Source organism: Podarcis cretensis, assembly GCF_951804945.1.
Source record: "Podarcis cretensis genome assembly, chromosome: 3".
Taxonomy (NCBI): Eukaryota; Metazoa; Chordata; class Lepidosauria; order Squamata; family Lacertidae; genus Podarcis; species Podarcis cretensis.
In genome coordinates this window covers 100,686,149-100,708,480 of record NC_137172.1, presented here as the reverse complement: position 1 = coordinate 100,708,480, position 22,332 = coordinate 100,686,149, and the positions used below count along the sequence as shown (strand labels likewise).

The 22,332-nt window shown below is 42.9% G+C and overlaps 1 protein-coding gene across 1 annotated transcript in view; it reads left to right on the top strand.

The window, feature by feature from the left end:
- ERICH1 (glutamate rich 1) overlaps positions 1–21,767 on the top strand; it is a 66,439-nt gene extending 44,672 nt beyond the window's left edge. Inside the window, exons 4-6 of the mRNA XM_079970075.1 lie at positions 10,669–11,037; positions 12,995–13,189; positions 20,866–21,767. Of these exons, the coding sequence (XP_079826201.1) occupies positions 10,669–11,037; positions 12,995–13,189; positions 20,866–20,939 (638 nt within the window). The 3' untranslated portion in view covers positions 20,940–21,767. The remainder of the gene's footprint in view (positions 1–10,668; positions 11,038–12,994; positions 13,190–20,865) is intronic.
- Positions 21,768–22,332: the final 565 nt, after the last annotated feature.

Below are 22,332 nucleotides of genomic sequence, written 5' to 3'. Positions count from 1 at the left end.
GCTGATTCTGATGTGTGTGATCTTGTGGCAGTGTGAAAACCCTGGGGTAGAAGCTAGCTGGAAGCCTACAGCAGATAACATTTACAAAAAGAAGGTGTTCTTAGAGAAGGAAAACCTTAAGCAATTCTGAGAGTGTTGATTTTTAAGGGATATTCCTCCTGCCTTGTTTAATTCCAGGGGGAAAGGTAATTTTGTACTGTATTTCATTCGCTTTTTAGGGTGATCGTGAAACATTCACAAAATAAGACATTTAGGGACGTTCACCATAAATGTCTGTATTTGTTTTTTGCTGATTTGACACCCCCTTTAGTTTGTTTCACCTTGCAGTGCATTTGTGTTGCCGTTCCAGATTCTGTGTGCGTTATTGCTACTAAAAGCTTCCCATTGCTATTTTGAGATAAGTGTCCCCTTCACTACTCAAGTCTGTCAATCTCAGCCAGTTCTAGAATTTGAAATAAATGGGGGGAGATAGAAAACTGAACATTTTAATACCTGCTCATGCTTTTATTCACATTACCAGTAGAACTTACCTTACTTCAGATTTAGCTTTCTAAAGTATCGTCCTCTGAATTCGTGGTGTGTTTTTCAAATGACCTCAAAAACTGCATAGTTCAAACACGATGTCCCTGTTCCCTCAGATTTCTAGTTTTGTTTGATTGTTGAGTTGAGTTTCTATTAATCTGTGAATAAGCAGAACGTGTTTAAGCTTTCATCCTGGTTCCACACTGGTGCTTTCCAAATGCAATCTGAGGACCTAGATGCACCATTCGTCTGGTGCCAGTTTTTAAAAGCTTGTTATAAAATCAAGTGAATTTTGCTAAAGTTACTATTCATGGAAGATTATACTTCCAAGTACGCACACGAATACCACTCAGGTGCAACAAGTGGAACCTGGAAAACAAGTTAGATTATTAAAATGATTTTTTAAAATATATTTAACAAAGAAATAAAATCAAGAGAAACACAGGAAGGGGGGGGGGACTGGGGAAACAAAGGTGGCTGTGGAAGGGTTCTTGGACCCGTCAGAGCAGCGCTCCTCTCTAAGCCAGACAGAAGCTTCCTGGGCTTTGGGAAGGAGGTGCCAGAGGAACATTTAGAGGACTAGCCTCGTCACCCCAGCCCACTGACCGCACGCCAAGACTAGCATTGTGTGTTTGGACTATTGTATTTAAAGGGAGTTTCTTATTTGCTGCCTGGCTTTCAAAACAAACAAACGAATCTCTGCGTGAGATGTCAAAAGTGAACTTGCATCTTTAAACGCTGTGCGGATAAAAGGGAGCCTCGGCAACAGGTGCCGCCCGCATCGGAAAAGTGATAAGGGTGCAGATGAGACTCAGGGCAGAGAAGTATGGGAGCCCCTGCTCTGGAAGCTTTTAGATTAATAGCCTGGCAGCAATCCAGCCCAGATAGCACAGTACATCAATAAGGCAATTTGTAACCCCAGCACCGGTCGGAACATGTGCAACTTCACTTGAGAATTAAGTTAAGAGGAGACTTGCTCATCTGTAATGAAGCCCTGACATACACACCTTGTGATGTTGCTTCCTTGGAGGGGAGGGGAGCTGAGGTCTGAAGAATACGTTTATTTTAGTTCCAGTGTTCAAGTGCCAATGTTGGACTATCAACCTTTATGTGTGTGTGTGTGTGTGTGTGTGTGTGTGTAGCTTGCAAAGCACTTCACTGTGGGAAGGGGGGAACATACAGACACACATGGTGACAATTTTGTGAGCATCCAATTGATGCACAGGTTCTTTTGGACCCAGAAGAGGCTGTAATGGTGATGTAACAGAGCAGAGTGGGTGTGTTGAGGGCCAGGAACGGAACCCCCATGTAAAATTGTCGCCACCTATATGAATGAATCATCCATGTTGTAAGGTCCTCAGGGGTCATCTATTCCAACCCCCTGCAAAGCAGGAACCCACGACCCTGAGATTAAAAATCTCTTGTTGTAGCGATTGAACCACCTCAGACTGTGTGTGAGGTAACTGCCTTCCTTCCTCAATTGTGCCTATTTGACGGGTGATCTGGAATCTCGAACCTAACCATGTTCTCTCGCCATGGCGTATAATATTTTTTCGGTTATTCCTGTTATTCGCCATCTGACAGTGTCATTAATAGGACCAACCAAGATGCCAAAAAATAGTGAGCAAGTTGTTGAGTTCACAGAACCCTGCATCAGAGGAAGTGAAGGGTGGAGGAGATCCCATTTTGGTGGATGCTAATAAAAGTATTGATGAAGCGATATGGCTTCCTCTGCTTTTATACTTGTTTTTTTGTGAGCTTTGAAAGTGGGACTGCAACTGACTGTTGATGTGCCATAGGCAAAATGGTTAAAGACTGGAATATAAATGATTTAAATAAATAAAATAAATGAGAGCTCTTTAAGGAGCAAGATTTAAGCAGAATGTGTGCTATACCACCTATAGCACTGTTGTTGTTTTTCCATAGGAGAACCCACAAAAAACCACTTCTGGTTTAGTAGCATCCTTTTATATTTATTATTTTTATTATTATTACTACTTTTTTTTTCTTTTGACATTTTGTAAAATTTTCTTTTGAAATTTTGTAAAGACTTTTGTGCCCAGGACAACCACCTCTGTGGTCTTACCGACATTGCTCCTTGTTCTCCTTCTGCTAGCAGATGAAGACTGTTTTATTCCAGCAGGCTTCTGAGATCTGACTGTTTTTAAGGAAATGTCTTTTCATCGTGTTATGTTGTTGCTGTTTTTTCTAGACACATTAGATTTTATAAAGTTGTTTTAGATCATGTTAATTCTATTATAGCTTAATTACTTTTTAACTACTATCTTTTACATGTTTCCAGCTTTATGTGTTTTATCCATGCTTGTTTTAATTTTTGCAAGCTACCTTGAGTCCCTTTTCTGAGGAAAAGGCAAGAGGATCATCATCATCATCATCATCAGAAAGGTGGTCATTTAGGTGTTGGGGGTCCCAAGTTGTACAATGTTGTTTTGTTAATATATACTCTCTTGAGCGAATGATATACTTGATAGACTTCTACAGTCTATAATATAGAAGTCTAGGTGAATTTTTAAATGCATATTGGAGGAAGGCATGGATTGCCTAGTTCTAGACGTACAGTGGTACCTCGGGTTACATACGCTTCAGGTTACAGGTGCTTCAGGTTACAGACTCCGCTAACCCAGAAATAGTACCCCGAGTTAAGAACTTTGCTTCAGGATGAGAACAGAAATCGTGCTACGGCAGTGTGGCAGCAGCAGGAGGCCCCATTAGCTAAAGTGGTGCCTCAGGTTAAGAACAGTTTCAGGTTAAGAACAGACCTCCGGAACGAATTAAGTACTTAACCCGAGGTACCACTGGACAGTTAATACCCTGGGAAAGTGTGTCTGTATTTTGCTTTCTGACTTCCTTCTTTTTCGGTATGACCTTGTACTGTATAAACAGGTTTTCCACTGGATACTGGAAACAAAAGCTTTATTTGTTCAAAATAATGGACTTTGGCAATCTTGTTGCTGGCCAATGAGACTCTCTAATCCACCACCGTAATCCGAAAGGATTGATGGGTGTAACTACTTGAAGAAACACTCCAGCCTGCTGTCTTAACAGATCAAGATCATCATCATTCAATTATATATGTTCGAAGCTATCGCTGACCGTTTCTTCCTTTTTCTTCCTTTTTCTTTTTAAGAGTTTTTTAAAAAGCCGACCTAAAAATAAAACAGAATTGGTGTTCTCTCTTCTCCCATCACGCTCCTCCTGCTTGCTTCTCTAACCAATGTCAGTTTCACTAAATGCACACAGGAAGTGAGTGGCACACAGGACGACAAAATCTGATTTGGCTCAAGGTGCCCTTTGCCAAGCCGTGGCCTGGCTTCCAAAGCATATCATTCCCAGGCTGCCCACGTATGAAAACTCCGGCGACCAAAATGTCCTTACAACATTGTGGGTCACTAGCTCTGCATCTGCCCTGGCAACAGGAAAGATCACTTGGCAGGTGGTTGTGTGAGACGAGTTGCCTCTTCTCCAGGACACGGCTGTGTGCTTTGCCATTGAAACTGACATTCTAGAGAAGTGGTGACAGTGAATGGCTGCTTCCCCAATATTGGGGTGGGCAGCAGTTACAGCCTGTCGCACCAGGCCCCCACCAACACAGAAGAAAAGATCAAAACACTGTTTCTTGCTGCAGCTTTCTTAAGGACGGCTGTTAGCCATCTAGAGGGAAATCCTTGCCTTTAGTAAAAAGAGAGCAGAAGACATAGTTAGGAAAACGTGACCGTGTTCCTACGGTCCATTGCATGCTAAAGCTTTGGGGTGGCTTTCAATTAGCCATTTCCTTTAGAGAAGGTTTCCTGCCAACCTAGCAGTTCGAAAGCACATCAAAAGTGCAAGCAGATAAATAGGTACCGCTCTGCGGGAAGGTAAACGGCGTTTCCGTGCGCTGCTCTGCTTCGCCAGAAGCGGCTTAGTCATGCTGGCCACATGACCCAGACGCCTGCTCCCTTGGCCAATAAAGCGAGATGAGCGCCGCAACCCCAGAGTTGGTCATGACTGGACCTAATGGTCAGGGGTCCCTTTGCCTTTTACCTTCAGAGAAGGTTAATCTGATGCTAATACTGGGGGGGGGGGGGAATACTGGATTTACAGAACTTTTGGTGTCTTTTTTTCTATCCTGATTTCACTATCATGGATGTTGAAAAACAGTGTTTTTCTACTGAAAGGCAGGCAAGGGAGATTGTTTTGTTTTATTGAAAATAATTGGCAGACAGAATTCAGCAAAGAGAGGAATCTATCCACTATTAGCTCACTGGAGGAATTGGGAAAATGTGCTCAGAAAGTGAATTTTGTTCCCATCATCTGGAAACTACTTTTTCTCGTGGGGTTTAGATTGTCAATAGGCTTGGGGTAGAAATTCTCGGCTGTAAATTGGCTGTCACACAGAAGTGAGCCAAAACACTAATTGTTTTCAGTAGCTGACAGTTTGAACTGTGAGTAACGCTTTACAATACAGGCTGGTAATTTTATAACATATTTTCCCACCAATAACTCCTCTATGTTCTACTAAGTTCCTTTTCTGGCAAACCAGCCCTTTTCATACATTCATATACATGTTGAATATCAGATTACGTTAGAAAGCTAGTTCAGTTTTCTCCATGTGTGTGTGTGCAGGCTCCAATTCTGAGGTGAATGCATCAAATTGCCTCTTATGGAAGGAAAAAATACTCGGTGTGTGCATTCGTTCTGTGTGTACCCCAAATGAAGCGAATCAAGGTGATTTGAGGCAGACTCTCAGATTTGCAAGTCAGGTTGTGCTGTTAACCATGTTGCCCGATACGTACATCCAAGTAGGTCTGTTGCCTCTGTTTCCCCCAAAAAAGTTAAATGTGCTACCTTCCCCATCTCTCCCCCCCCCCCATGAATTGAAACCATTTCTCTGGGGAAACCCCCCACGACTTGAGAGAAGGGCAGGATAGAGAGGCTGGTGGGAGTTCTTTCATTTTGATGGACAATTCTAGCTTTTAATCCCAGTGGGTGGTTTTCCAAAGCCACTCCAATCACAGTGCTTTGTGGGGAAGCATTTTGATGCAAATAAGTAGCGATGTTTTGCACACTGGTCATAATTATGTACGTTTTGGTTGTGAGAGCTGGGTATTAGTGGAATTGGATTGTTGGGCATGCAGGGCTGCTTCTATCCTAGCCATCCTGTTCCCCCAAAAAACCAATTAAGAAATTCAGGCTCAGCACTAAGAGACACCCAAGATTCCTTCTCCATCTAATATCTGTAATAACCAGATTCCTTTGGTCCATCAAAATTTATGTCCACTGAAACCGCAGATGTTAATGACTCTTACATTGTTTAATAAACACAATTTTATTGTCTGCGGAGCTTTTGTCTCTGCGGCAGCTGGAGTTGTATGTTCCCACCCCGAATTCTTTGAAGCCTTCTGGAATTAAACAGTTTTTTTTCTACTTCAGAGTGCAATTCTGAAACCTGCAAAAGTTGAATGAAAAAGAGAAGGCTACTGTTATGGTACATCAAAAAGTTTTTTCATTTTTTAAAAAAATATCCTCGGGTTATGAATATAACTGTTTCAGTAAACCCACCTGGCAGTTCTTTGAGTTGCAAGGTAAAGAGGATAATCTTACTAACCACAGAGCTGTTTTCTTAATAGCAATTAGTTGTTGCAGGTGCTAAACTAAAGAAGCTCTGAGCCTATTGAATTGCACACTTCCTCCCCACCCACCCAAGAAACAGTCTAAGTTATATTTTGCCTCCTCTGCCTTCCTTACGCTTCCTTACGCTGAGTACATGCATAATAGTGAATGCTGTGGTGTGCAAATTTCCGTTAGCTGTATTTGTGAATGGTTGCATTTATCATCCTCTGTCCAAAGAATATCATGGTGAGCTGGGCCATTTTATCAGCATCTCTGTGATGTAGGTAACTAGTCCAAGGTAACCGTAGTTACCAAATTTCTAATCCAATATCTTCCTGATACATGTCCAACGGCCTGTCAGAGGTTCCATGCTAGTTCTCCATTGTGTTATAATTTCTTAAAAAGAAGCGAAGTGAAAAATTATTTTAAATAATTTTTGATATTACAAGTGTAACGTAACAATACCAAGTACATATCCGTATATAGAAATTTCTCTGAATCTCGAGACTTCCCACCATCCCCTCCAATGGTCCTATTGTCAACATTTTCAACTGCATATTATTTCATAATCTATATTTTGTATCTGTCCATATTGTCAATAGTGTTTCATACATTACAAGTGATATTAGAATCCTGCTAATGTTTTCATCTGCTTACAGTGGTCTCCTAAGTAAATTATAATTTCCCCCCATTCTTAAAGTTTTTGTCTTCTTGGTTTCTGAGCTTTCTGGTCAGTTTTGCCATGTTGGCATAGTCCAACAGCTTGATTTGCCACCCTTCTCTGGTGGGGACTCTTTCTTCTTTCCATCATTTTCAGTATTATTTTTATTTTATTTTATTTTCTACTTATTTTGTTGCCGTTTACATTGCTGATATTTTACAGGAATTTGTTCTACTTCTCATCTGCCTGCAAAAGATGGCTATTTCAAATGTCATGCAGGTGAAGCACTCTTAAATGTAGGCACCCGGTGCAAATCATTTTGGTCTTTGCTCTGCCAGGATGTTGAATGGCAAATGTATTTTTATTCCCAGCTGCCGCCTCCTTTGTAGAAAGTACCACAGACTACTCTGTAGTGAGTCACACATTTGTCAGCTCAAAAGAAACTGACGGTCTGATGCCTGGTATTGAAAGACAGGAAGCGTATCATCGATAACAAAGCTCAAGAAAGGAGAGGCAGCAAAAATAAAACCGCAGCTCCTCATCTTTAGAGCAAATTTATTATTACAAAGACTGGAGATGAGTTACGGGGAAGCTGCCAGACAAATATTGGATGCTAAAGGCCATGCTGGTGGAAATAAAGCATTTTAAAGGCAGTCAACTATCATACATTACTCTCTTTCGTCAGGGTTGCCTTGTCAGGTTCCTGGGACAGCCTTATCAGAGCCATTGGCATGGCTACAAATAAGGTTCCATTATGTGATCATATATGGAGAGGGAGAGAGGGTTATAGAATGATGTCCTAAGCGCGTTTGTTCTCATTACAGTTTATTTCCTGCTCTTCAATGAATTCAGGGTGGAAGGCATTTTAGCTCTCTCTCTCCATTTTTATCCTTACAACCTATCATGTAGAGTGGGAGATAACAATTAGCCCAAGATCCACCCAGTGAGTTTCATGACTAAGTGGCGATTTGAACCCAGGATCTACTAGTCCTATCTCTCCACTATAAGCACTATACTGTCCTTAGTCTAGTATGATGTGGTTTTGTCAAATTGGTGGTAGAGGCTGTTCTAATTCTTGGTGGGTCTCCCTTCCAAGCTTTGCAAGTGAAGACAAATTAATGCAAATCAGCTTTAAACAAAAACCCCTAAATTAGTTGTCCAGTTCTAGTCTATAGATTGGTCCTATGGAATTAAATTGTAAGCAAATTTAGAAAAGAAGTGCAAAGTTTGCTTTGTTTATTTTGTTCAGCATATCTTGATCGTTTCTTCCAACTTGGAACTCAAGGCAGAAAACATGGGGTTTGCAGGCAGTCTCCCAGTGAGGTACTGACTGTGACGTTAACATATGAGAGTGCTGGAGGTGAATTAGTTAAACAAATTACCCAATCAGAACCCAGGGGGTGGAGTCAGAGGGACTATAAAACCAGCTCTGGGAGGGGCGAATGGAGAGTTTGTTGGGTGGTTGGTTTGAGTGGGAGTGAACTGGGAAAGAGTCTGTGGGTAGGTTGAGTTAGTGTAGCGAAATAAGTTGAGTCAGGAACAGTTAGGAGCTAGGAAGACAAGTAAATATCTGGGAGGTGGTTTAGTGAGTGAGAGCAGGTAGCGGAAGTTATAGGTCTGGATAGGCACCCCATGCATGTAATTGACTGATACTGTTTATGAAACCACACGCTTGTTAAACTGCCATAAATAAACAGAAGTTTATGTTCCAATTTAAAACTGACTGGACTCAGTATTATACCAGGTAGGGCCTGGGTGGTGGCAGCGAGAAATAAAGTGGTGGCACAGGGATCAATAGACGGTGAAACGTCCAGGGACCCTGTGTGATCGCCACACTGACCCAGACCAGCTTAGTTTCTGCAAGGTTTGCTGAATCCTGCAACTTCGGGCCATGTCCCTGGGAAATGCATTGCTTCATCTGCCTGCCAATGATTCCAGTGTCTTTGCCTTCATTCGCCGAGAATGCTGGGTGCCAGTTTACTGTTTAAAGCGGTTAAGAAGAAAAGTTCCTAAATGGTAGTGGGGTTGTGTTTTCTTCACTCTACTTTTAAAATCTACTTCATGAGATTTATGAGAGGTAGTATTTTAGTTAGGCCACATAAAGGCTTGTTATTAGCTGGGACAGGAGGTAGTTCAAGGCATCTGGCAGAAGTTCAATGGCTTTGACAGGCAGATGTGCTCTCTGGAGCAGTGTATCTGAGGCAGAGTTAAGGGTCGGGGATTACTTCAGGCTTCAGGAGCAAAGATTGGTTCTGAGCCAAACTGACTGAACCCTGAGTCAGGGCTGGACTACGTGGTCTCGGATCTATCCAGATAAGAAGGCAGATAAGAAAGCTATGATAGAGAGAGGAGGATAGTGAGAGTCTAAATGAGCAGCCAGGTGCCATTTTGTTTGTTTTTAAAGAAAATGCAAGTACAGGAAGCCCACAACTTACACACACTTATTTGCGCACAATGAATGAATGAATGGGTGAGCACCCAAGAAAAGATCCCTAGAACGTAACCCCCATGTAAGTTGTGGGCTTACTGCAACAGTTTTATGGATAAATACCAAGGTTAAGGTATGTGAATGACAATGTCAGCTATAATGGAGAATAACTTGGTTCAGAAGAGCAGCGAGGAGGCATCTATACTAGAAAACCTTCCAGTGAGGACAATTTCAACACCACTCACTTCTTCTCACTTCTATTCTTCATTAGTGATCAGGCAGACACAGGGTGCCCTGCTTTTGTCTTGCAGCGTATAGAGTTGAATCCTGTGCAGCTCTGAAATTTGGTGTATAATAGCGTGCAAGAGTAAGCCACCAAAAATGACTGAGGTGTACGGACATAGGAAGATGCCATATACAAGATGAAACCATTGGCCCATCTAGCCCCATATTGTCCACCTGGCAATGGCTATCAAGGGTCTCTGGCAGGGGTCTTTCCCATCACCTTTTGAACTGGAGGTAGCACAGGTTGTGCTGGGACTTCTGCATGGGGAGCATGTGCTGCGTGACGGTCCTTCCCCTGAACCTGGGAGTCCCCTCTGCTGGTTTATTAAGATGTAGGTGCGCATAACAATGTTGGTCCTCTATGATGCCACCTTCCTCCCTTTAAATCCTTCTCCTGTGAAGCCTTGTAGCTGTAGTCTATGACTTATCCCTGACTAAACTAAATCCTAAGTATGTGAACTGGCACTGGATCACACACCTCATTTCCTCTGCCGTCCTTTCTCCCCTCTTTTTGTGTTTGTGTCTCCCTACTGTTGAAATACGGGACGCAGATGGCGCTGTGGGTTAAACCACAGAGCCTAGGACTTGCCGATCAGAAGGTTGGCGGTTTGAATCCCTGCGACGGGGTGAGCTCCCGTTGCGCAGTCCCAGCTCCTGCCAACCTAGCAGTTCAAAAGCACGTCAAAGGCCAAGTAGATAAATAGGTACCGCTCCGGCGAGAAGGTAAACGGCATTTCTGTGCGCTGCTCTGGTTCACCAGAAGCGGCTTAGTCATGCTGGCCACATGAGCCAGGAGCTGTACGCCGGCTCCCTTGGCCAATAAAGCGAGATGAGCACTGCAACCCCAGAGTCGTCCACAACTGGACCTAATGGTCAGGGGTCCCTTTACCTTTACTGTTGAAATACAGGCTTTCAGCTCCTTGTTACTGGTGCATGCCTTTTTTTCCCTTTCTCTTATATTTCCCTGTAAAGCACCATGTACATTTGAATGTGCTGAATGAATCATCACAGCCATTGTAGCCGAACAAAATCCTCTGCAACGTATCAGAGATGTGGAAACATTGCAGAAACAGGAGAAAGGGGGCATCCATACGAATCACGGCCAAGAGTTGCTTCCTGCCTCTCACTTTTATTTGTAATGTTTCTTTTGAACCTGCAGAAGAGAATGATCAAGGACAGCCCCGGAGAAAGCGCACCCGAAGGAGGAAACGGAAGAATGTCTTGCAAAACCCGGATAATTTACACGGAGGCCAAACAAAGTGTGGGAAGCATGAAAATCTGATTGAAGATCATTTACAGCTGCGGCACACAGACGGCACAAATCTAAGTCGAAACAAAAAGAGGAAAATTAAAAAGAAGCGGCAAAAGGAAAAGATGAGAGCAGCTGGTTTGCTGACAAAGCCAACTGGTATAGATTTCACATATAAGCCCGAGAGGGAGGAAAGAACCGACTTTGAAGAGGCAGATAGCAATGTAGATGACATTTTGGATTTTTTGCAAGCAGCACAAGAAATCTATTTCTCTGGCGGTAGGTACATTTCCTCCATATCACCAGTAACTTTGAGTTGGAGAAATAAATGTATGTTGACTCTCTGTCTTGTGCCCCAAAACCCAAAGTGTAGATCTCTTCTGTGGAATGAGTTTTTAACTTGCTGTCCTGAGGCAACAGGAATATGAAAAAAATGTGGGCACGGTGACAGCCCGTTATACAGAACCCTCATCATAATAGCCAATAATGCTGCCCAACAGGGAACCAGGCAGAGGGCCTTCTCGGTAGTGGCACCCGCCCTGTGGAACGCCCTCCCACTAGATGTCAAAGAGAAAAATAACTACCAAACTTTTAGAAGACATCCAAAGGCAGCCCTGTTTTGGGAAGCTTTTAATTGTTTAATAGGTTATTGTATTTTAGTGTTTTGTTGGAAGCTGCCCAGAGTGGCTGGGGGTACCCAGCCAGATGGGCGGGGTATAAATAATAAATTATTATTATTATTATTATTATTATTATTATTATTATTTATAACTATTGGTAATAATGTCTTCATAATAGCAAATGGAAAAAGATATTTACAGCACTTTTGCTTCTGTTGGAGCAAAAAGTGTTTCGGTGGAAGGGCAACTATTTTCAAAGCATTTTCTCTACAAAAAACCCTGTCTTTACAACCCAGTGCATGTTTACTCTGAAGTAAACCCACTGGTTTCAGTGGTTCTTGTTCCCAGGTGAGTATGCATAGGATTGCAATCTTAGTCTGCAGTCCTAACCCCACTTACCCTGGGAGTAAACCCCATTGAATTCAGTATAACATATTTCTGAGTAGAGATGGCTAGGATTGCACTGCGAGTGGATCACACAACCAGAATTATATCCTAATTCTGGGTAGCCAATGTGGAGCCATCCAGCTGTTACTGAACTAAAACATCCATCTTTCTTGACCATTGGGCCATGCTGGCAAGAGATGATAGGAGTTAAACTCCTAACAATATTTGAAGGCCATCGTGTTGGCTAAGCATACTTAAAATGAGTTTCATTGATGTCAGTGGAATTTATTTCTACGGGCATGAATTAAACACTGACATTGCTCATTTTTCTGTATAACCCAGTGGCAAGAAATGCTTGACTTGAAACTTGAAGCAACTGGGCAATGTCACAGAATATGATTTCAGACAGACATGTTGACAAACTTCCAAGGCCCTGTGCTCAGAACCTGTGATACAGTGACCACTTCAACTCCAAACTACATAGACGCCACCCCTCATGGCAAACTGTTTATGACTTAGTGGTTCTGCAGACAGATCTACACATTTTCCTGCACCATTGCAAACTACAAGTTTAAAACGGCACAGCTTGAACGACTAAGGGTGGTAACGATAGATGATTGAAAGACTGGGGTGAAAGAGAGCAAAAAGTGACAGGACGTAATGCTGGAAGGAATTTGCTTTTACATTCGCCTTTCATCCCTGCTACAATAGATAACTCTAAAGCTACAAATAGCTGTAGTAGGCTATCTTGTTCCTAAGTCATGGTCAGTCTCCCCTCTGGTTTTGCTTCGGTAAATGCCACCATACAATGCCACCAGAAATTTTCAGCTTGCCACATTGCCAACATTAGCATAGCTACTATCTCATTCGTTTTAACAAGTGGTAAATGGCTTGTCACAGTGGTCACTTGCACATTTAACATATATTTAAGGCACTTGTCTTCTTCATCCAAAGAATCCTTGGAACTTTGTTAAAGCTGCTGCAAACCACAGTTCCCAGGATTCTTGGCGGAGGGGGGAGCCATGTTTGTTAAGTGTGCTTTTAAGTACCTGCTTGGATGTGACATGCATTATAACGCATCTGTTTTAAGAGTTGCAAATCAAAATAATCAAGTGATGTTGAAAAGTAAGGGTAGTTAATCAATAACTATATAAATAAAGAGGAAACTTTGTAAATGAACTTCTCTCTCTTGTTCTGCTTTTTTTCTTCCATTCCCCCCCCCCTCCCAGACCGATCTAAATGTGCAGAGTCAGCTGTGAATTCAGAAAGCGTTCAGGAGATTTTACAGAGTCTTGAATCTTGCAGCATGCCTTTGTCAGACGTCACTCTTTTGCGTGAGATGACATCTCCTGTGTTTCTGCAGGATGTAGAGAAACTCAAGGCGGCCGTGGAAGAGTTCCACACTAAGTCAGTGATGCCTCCCGGTAAGTTCAGTGCACACAAACGTGCTGTTATTGTTCCTTTCCTTGAAAACTAGGATGCAGAATTTTATAATAATAATAATAATAATAGTAATTTATTATTTATACCCCGCCCATCTGGCTGAGTTTCCCCAGCCACTCTGGGCGGCTTCCAATCAAGTGTTAAAAACAATACATCATTAAATATTAAAAACTTCCCTAAACAGGGCTGTCTTCAGATGTCTTTTAAAAAGAAGATAGCTGCTTATTTCCTTCACATCTGAAGGGAGGGCATTCCGCAGGCGCCACTACTGAGAAGGCCCTCTGTCTGGTTCCCTGTAACCTCACTTCTCACAGTGAGGGAACCGCCAGAAGGCCCTTGGTGCTGGATCTCAGTGTCCAGGCTGAACGATGGGGGTGGAGACGCTCCTTCAGGTATACTGGGCCGAGGCCGTTTAGGGCTTTAAAGGTCAGCACCAACACTTGGAATTGTGCTCGGAAACGTACTGGAAGCCAATGCAAATCTCTCAGGACCGATGTTACGTGTTCCCGGCAGCCACTCCCAGTCACCAGTCTAGCTGCTGCATTCTGGATTAATTGCAGTTTCCAGGTCACCTTCAAAGGTAGCCCCATGTAGAGCGTATTGCAGTAGTCCAAGCGGGAGATAACTTGAGCATGCACCACTCTGGCGAGACAGTCCACAGGCAGGTAGGGTCTCAGCCTGCATACCAGATGGAGCTGGTAAACAGCCACCCTGGACACAGAATTAACCTGCGCCTCCATGGACAGCTGTGAGTCCAAAATGACTCCCAGGTTGCGCACCTGGTCCTTCAGGGGCACAGTTACTCCATTCAGGACCAGGGAGTCCCCCACACCTGCCTGCCCCCTGTCCCCCAAAAACAGTACTTCAGTCTTGTCAGGATTCAACCTCAATCTGTTAGCCGCCATCCATCCTCCAACCGCCTCCAGGCACTTTTCCGTGAACAGGGAAAATATATATTTCAAAGGCAGTCTACTTTTTTGTTTCTCAGTCTGTGTTTAAAGGTAGTCTCAAGGGTGTCCAATATAGAGGGGTCAGTGGTGGCCTTGTTTTGGCTGTTACCCTTTCCTCTGCCCATGACACAGTAATAAAAGGTAAAGGTACCCCTGCCCGTACGGGCCAGTCTTGACAGACTCTGGGGTTGTGCGCCCATCTCACTTAAGAGGCCAGGGGCCAGCGCTGTCCGGAGACACTTCCGGGTCACGTGGCCAGCGTGACATCGCTGCTCTGGCGAGCCAGAGCCGCACACGGAAACGCCGTTTACCTTCCCGCTGGTAAGCGGTCCCTATTTATCTACTTGCACCTGGAGGTGCTTTCGAACTGCTAGGTTGGCAGGCGCTGGGACCGAGCAGCGGGAGCGCACCCCGCCGCAGGGATTCGAACCGCCGACCTTTCGATCGGCAAGCCCTAGGCGCTGAGGCTTTAACCCACAGCGCCACCTGCGTCCCTGACACAGTAATACACAGTTCCAATTAGAAAACTAAAAATATCACTGGCTGTGCAAATGTAAGCATACTCAGAGGTGAGGCCTGTTGAGTTTAGTGGGACTTGCTCTGAGGTAGTATAGGGTTGTAGCCTGAGCCTTTCGCTCGTGATGTGGAAGTTTTGCAGCAAAACATTTTACTCTGCCAAATAATTTTCTTTTCTAGTTGTACATTTGCTGTCTTCTAACTTCATGCAAGTTAGTTACCTTTTGGTGGAAGAGAAGACTAGGACTTATGAGATAGCAATCTGTGCATTTTATTTTCAATTAAGAAAACAGAAGAGAATAGCTGCAAGGCATGGTTCACAACCCCCGTTCTTTTTCGTTCTCATAAGGTGCACTGTTCTCCATAAATCCGACTGTGGCATAAACATTCCTCACTCCTTACAGTGGTTTAAAGCATCCATTTAGAATTCTCTTCACACCTCACTTTACCTCATTCTGAAAATGGTTTACTGGTGTGTGTGCAGTACGTGTGAGGGAGAGAAGCAGATAGAATGAGAAAATAAGACTCCTTCAGCCCCGAATTCCAGATTTTTAAATACTATTTAGGAAGTCTCCAGTAAAAGAGAAGCATGAAAAAACTTTGGTCAGGATCCAAAGTACTGCATATGGTGTCCTGCACTCCGAAACTGACTTGGGTTTGTTCACATCAAATTAACAGCCTTCCGCATTAATATGGCAGACCTGTTTTTAGACTGTGGCCCTGCCTGTAATATACATTTAAAGCATCATTATGCTGCTTTAAACAACCATGGCTTCCCAGAAAGACACCTGGGGACAATAGTTTGTTGAGGGTTTTGAGAGTTGTTAGGAGACCCACTATTTCCTTCATCAAACTACACTTCCAGAGTTTCCTTGGAAGAGGAAGTCATTGTTTAACCACCGTAAGTAAGAACTACCGTATTTTTCGCTCTATAGGACGCACCCGACCATAGGATGCACCTTGTTTTAGAGGGGGAGAACAAGAAAAAAAAAATTCTCCCCCTCTCTGCGCAGCACCCCTTCAGCGAAGCGGCAGGAGAAACAGAGCCCCTTCCATTTCTCCTCCCGCTTAGCTGAAGGGGCGCTGCGCCTTAGCTGAAGGGGCACCTACCCTTGTAGAAGGGGAATCTGGGACAAGCCACAAATAAAATGATTGCTTAATAGCTATGTTAAAGCATCTGTCTTGCATCCAGTAGGGCTCAGGTTCAGTCCCCTCCATCTCCAGGTACAGTGGTACCTCGGGTTAAGAACTTAATTCGTTCCGGATGTCTGTTCTTAACCTGAAACTGTTCTTAACCTGAAGCACTACTTTAGCTAATGGGGCCTCCTGCTGCCGCTGCACCTCCACCACACAATTTCGTTCTCATCCTGAAGCAAAGTTCTTAACCCGAGGTACTATTTCTGGGTTAGCAGAGTCTATAACCTGAAGCATATGTAACCTGAAGCGTATGTAACCCGAGGTACCACTGTATATCTGAGAGACACCCCCTGCCTCAAACTCTGGAGACACTGTAGATCAGGGTGGTCCAGCACATAGCACAAGGGCCACATGCAGCCCTTGAGACTATTTTTGGCAGCCCTTTGGTGCCCCTCCCCTCAGCCCTCACACTGCCTTCCCAAAGCTGGCTAAGCGAGGCTCTGGGCTTCGGGAATGAGGCATGAGGGCTCTGACAAGGTCCTAGAGTCCTCCTCTCTCCTTCCCAAAGCCTTGTTAGCTCTTCCCCAGCTTTAGGAAGGGGGTGGGGGAGCTCTAGGACCCTGCCACAGCCTCACACCATGCTGAGCTGATTTTGCAAAGGCAGCATGAGGGTTGGAGGGGCATGGAGGGTCTGACAAAGGGCCTTCTCAGTAGTGGCGCTGCCCTGTGGAATGCCCTCCCATCAGATGTCAAGGAAATAAGCAGCTATCCTATTTTTAAAAGCCATCTGAAGGCAGCCCTTTTTAGGGAAGTTTTTAATATTTAGTGCTGCATTGTTTTTAACACCTGATTGGGAGCTGCCCAGAGTGGCTGGGGAAACTCAGTCAGATGGGCGGGGTATAAATAATAAATTTTAATATTATTATTATTATTATTATTATTATTATTATTATTATTATTAACAAATTTTGGCCTCACTCCCCCCCTCATGCAACAAGGCAGTATGTGGCCTGCGGGTTCCCTGTTGAAGTACACTTGCGGCCCACTTGGTATGAAAAGTTGGAACCGCCCTGGTGCAGATAATACTGAACTCGGTGGACCTGTGGTCTGACTCCTATGTCCCTATGATAGGCCAATAACAAACGTACTGGCCAGAGGTATGAAAATCAGCCACATGTTATATACTTACGAAGGGTCAATATTTCACTAGAGCTGATGTCAAAGAGAACTTGAGTCGCTTTTTGGAATCGTCATAAATATAAAGGCTCGAAAGTGTAACTATGTTAAAGGCCTAGGAGCGGGGAGGGCAGCTGTGGCACTGCATTAATACAAAAGCTGAATAAAGCGAAACCTTCCATCACAAATATATTCCATTGGGAAATGATTCCTTTTCAAAAAAAGGAAATCGGATTTTCCTTGCTTTCATTGTCGAGGGTTTTCTTCTTGTTGTTGATTAAAACAATATTTCAAACAGCTGCTTCCATTCATATTCTAATAAACCGAAGCAGACTAGCCTGGACTCAGGGGTTATGGGCCAACTGGAAAGGAGTCCCTTCTGGCAGCTACTTCATGTATTTCAGAACATCTGGGAAATGCAATGCCGCTGTGGAGAACAGAATATCCCATGCCGTTTTGTGGGGAACTAAGCAGAAAAGCTTGCCAACAAAGGTCCGTATAGTAAAAGCTATGGTTTTCCCAGTAGTGATGTATGGAAGTGAAAGCTGGACCATAAAGTAGGCTGATCGCCGAAGAATTGATGCTTTTGAATTATGGTGCTGGAGGAGACTATTGAGAGTCCCATGGACTGCAAGAAGATCAAACCTATCCATTCTGAAGGAAATCAGCCCTGAGTGCTCACTGGAAGGACAGATCATGAAGCTGAGGCTCCAATACTTTGGCCACCTCATGAGAAGAGAAGACTCCCTGGAAAAGACCCTGATGCTGGGAAAGATTGAGGGCACAAGGAGAAGGGGATGACAGAGGACGAGATGGTTGGATAGTGTTCTTGAAGCTACCAGCATGAGTTTGACCAAACTGCGGGAGGCAGTGGAAGACAGGAGTGCCTGGTGTGCTCTGGTCCATGGGGTCACGAAGAGTCGGAAATGACTAAACGACTAAACAACAACAACAAAAGCAGAAAAGCAGTAGAATCACATATACTGAGGAGCAATAGGAACTCTTGGAACTGGATATCAACAGAGCTTTTGAAAGTTTATTTTAAAAAAGCAACTAATTCAATTTAACATGTCCAAAAAGGAACTGCGTAATCCCATTCCACATTCATACCTTTACACAATTAATACCTTTAGTTCCTACTCAGTTCATTCCTCAACGCAGGTGCATCCAGTGATCCTCAGCCATTTTTTAAGCATTCAGAATGTCACAAGCTGCTGTGCTGAAGTATAAAATATACTTCAGAATAAGACAACTTTAAAACGTACACACAGTGGAATGTGAATTCTATTATTTATTTTTCCCAATAATTGTGGTCTCAAAGCTTAAAGGCCCAAAGAATCTAAAGATTTTAAAAACAACAGCAACAACCCATGTAATCAAATGAACTTGAAGATGAACTAGAAATTGTTCGAGGTTCTACCCCAAAATGAACTGAATTCCCATCCAGTTCATCCAGCAATTATGGGAACTACTTTTAGATGAAGTTTGGAGATTTTTGAAGTAATTGAACTTCGATTCATTCGATTGATTGAACTTCGATAAACTAAAGTAGTTCATTCCAAAAACTAGATATCCATAGTCTCAAGAGCAAAGAGGGTTTTGTTTTGTTGCAAAGACATTCCTTTTTCTAGTCTATGGACTCCTTCAGCCACCTGCATCTTTGGGTGCCCTCTTCGCTAAAGTCTGCCTGTTAACATTTTGGGGGTTTTTTGTGTTGTTGTTGGCAAACATCAAGTAAAAAATAGCTTTCTCTCTTGTTGCCTAGGAAATTATCACCCACTAAAGAGTTAAAAATGTATTCTGTCAAGATCTTTTTTAAAAGAGCAACAACTGCAGAACTGTCCTCTAATTCTTTCCCCTCCATGTACCTATTCTTTTTCTCGGTCAGCATGCAGTATTCTTACCTTCCACCTGTGATGCGCAATCTAGATTCTTCGCATGCGCTGCAATCAAGAAAATAAAGCAATGTGCAAAGATGAAGAAATCAAAGAGGAGGCAGCTTAAAAATAATTATACTGCAGTAGTTAGCATTGTAGAAAATGCCTAGACACAGTGTGGCTATACTCTTGTTAAATATTTGTCCAAGATGGGCAAATACCGTAAGAATATAAGAAGAGCATGCTGAATCATGCCAGTGGTCCATATAAGTTTACCATCTTTTTCTCACAGTGGCAACCAGAAGGCTATGATAAGCCCCCAAGCAAGAAGTGAGCTCAACAGCACCCACCCATCCTGCAGAAGGCAGCAACTGGTGCTCAGGTGCATAGCTAGTAGCCACTGATAGGCTTTACTTTCATGAATTTGTCCAGTTTTGAAAGCCATCGAGGTTGGTGGCCATCACTGTCACCTATGGAAATGAATTTCATAGTTCAGCTATCTGCTGTGTGAAGAAGTACTCTGTTTTACCTGTCCTGAATCTCCCAACATTCATTTTCATTGGATGAATATGAGTTCTAATGTTAGGGGAGAAGGAGAAAAACTTTTCTCCATCCACATGTGAAATTGAGAACATTTGCCACACCATGCGTCACTTTACACTTGTTTACATTAAATTGCATTTGCCATTTTATAACCCGTTCACTCAGTTTGGAGGGCCCTTTTGGAACTCTTTGCAAACCTTTTGTTTTGCTTTGATGACCCTGAACAATTTAGCACCATCAGCAAACTTGGCACCTCACTCCTCAACCCAAACTCTAGATTAAGGTAAAGGGACCCCTGACCATTAGGTCCAGTCGTGACCGACTCTGGGGTTGCGGCGCTCATCTCGCTTTATTGGCCGAGGGAGCCAGCGTACAGCTTCCGGGTCATGTGGCCAGCATGACTAAGCCGCTTCTGGTGAACCAGAGCAGCGCACAGAAACGCCGTTTACCTTCCCACCAGAGTGGTACCTATTTATCTACTTGCACTTTGATGTGCTTTCGAACTGCTAGGTTGGCAGGAGCAGGGACCAAGCAACGGGAGCTCACCCCGTTGCGGGGATTTGAACCGCCGACTTTCTGATCGTCAAATCCTAGGCTCAGTGGTTTAACCCACAGTGCCACCCGCGTCCCGAACTCTAGATTATGAACAAGTTAAAAAGCACAGGTCCCTGTACTAATCCTTAGAGGACTTCACTCCCTACATCCATCCAATGGGAGAACTGTCCATAAATTCCTGCTCTTTGCTTCCTACAACTTAATCAATTCCTGATCTACAAGAAGCCCTCTCTTCTTATTCCTTGACTCAAGAGTCTTGGGTTTGGCAGGTACTTTGTTCAGAGGTTTTTGGAAGTCCAAGTACACAGAGCTAGTGAAAAGAGAACAGGGGAGACTGTTGTTAGGAGACAGGGATTTCCAGGTGTAAGTTTAAGGAGTGCTGAGGACCTGGCCACAAGCTTAGATTGAGCAGGGCATAAGGAATGGGGAAGCTCATGAAAGAGAAATCCCCAGCTCTCCAGAGCAGGTCTGGGGAGGGTGTAGGAGGCACACAGGAAGATGAAAGTGAAGGGAAGTTATGTTGTACAAATGGAGATCCTTGTGCTATTGGAACTATTTTGTTGGATACAACCCTAAAATTGTAATAAAGGTCTTATCCAAAGCTGCTCATTTCATTAAGTTCCTTTTTGCCGTATATAAAGTAATTATACTTAACCATTCAAGTCTGGAGTTATCCCTGCTCAAAGCAACTCATGTCACAGCTGCAACTGTTTATTTTAGGAGTTTGAAATCTTGAAGTTTTTGCATGTTTGTAGCTCCCAGGCATAGGTGTCTCCCCCTCTCCCTTCATATTTCTCCAAAATGGAAACAGATGTCTACTTGGGGTTTTTTTATCATTCGGAATTTGTTTACTGAACACTATCTTATTGACATTTCATGAAGAATTTGCTTTCTCCTTTGCAGAGCATGCCAAGGCAATCTCTTCTCTGTTTCTCTACTGGATTACAGATATCCTTCCCGGAAAGAACAGGAAATAAGCTAAATGTGCACATCCATCTGTACAGGGTTAAAATGTAATACATAAGACTCTGAACTGTGTCTGAGAATATTCAGAAATGGCAAGGCCATTGAAGAAGATTGCAACTTCACAAAAATGTTGAGTTTTGTTTTTGTTTTTTACTTTTGTCTCTAGCCCCAAGTTAATATACAATACTGCAAACTTCTTTTATTTTATATATTCTAGTTTGTGAATATATAAGCACCAGTTTCCCCCTTATTGTAGGTCCTTCTTGAGATTTTATTGAATTGATTCATGCAAGGAAGACTCTTTCACGAGCTGCTTCATAACTACCAGAATAACTTGGTGGCCAAAGCCAAGTGAAAATGTACAGTGCTACCATTGTTTTTATATGATATTGTTGTTTATAGAATGTCAGAATCCATATTTTTATATATAAAATAAAGAGGAAAAAGAGAAGTTTTATATCTTGTATCTCGCTCCTCAAGCAGATCCATCACTTTCATATATTAGGACAATATAGGCTTCAATGCATTTCACAACACTATTCACTCCCCTTTCTACCAGGAAACTTGGAGCTGTCACATTGTAGGCCAGCAAGATGCTGACTAGGATACTTAGCCTTTGCAAGCTATGGGAAGGAGAGAGAAGTCCAGTGTTCTGCCCTTACCCTCATGCTCCTTGAACAAATGTCAGCTGCTGTGTTGATCAATTGCTCTGTGAAAGAGCCGAGGTATTAAAGCATGTCCATCTTTTGTGAAACAAGTTACAAGCAGTATTTCTTAGGTGTATCAGAGTTGGGGAGACAGAAAAGCCATAACAGAGTAAACATAATCATTGTTCCAAAGTTACATGAGTTCATGATTATTTTATTATTATTATTATTATTATTATTATTAATTGCACTTAGTTGCTTTTTTGAAAAAGGCAATAAAACAGCAACAAAGAGGAGCATTCCTGTTATTTCTAACTTTCTTCTTATTTAGTGTGGAGCATATAAAAAAAATAGCCCCGCTAATGCCACTTCCAAAGCTGATACCAATGTTCATTGTCCCAATATTGCAGGTTGGAAGGGGCTGTGGCTGAGAGAGTTTATGAAAGCCCTAATTGCAGTTTTTTAATGTTCAGAAACAAACAGACAATAATCAATTATTGCACATGAAGAAGTGTTGTTGTTTTTTCAGCCACAGGTTCAGATCGTGCACTTCAGGAATGCTCTGTAACATTTTGTTGTGGGGCCTCATTTGTACCATATGAAAAAGCTGAAACAAATCAAAACAAAAACTGACATCTGTGTTTCCTGTACCCCACATTCAGCTAACATTGCACCAGTTGTTGAATAAGAGTGTGGCTTCTATGTGGGAAAAGTTTCATGTATAACTATAATTAAGGGTGACTCAAGCCTTATTGGG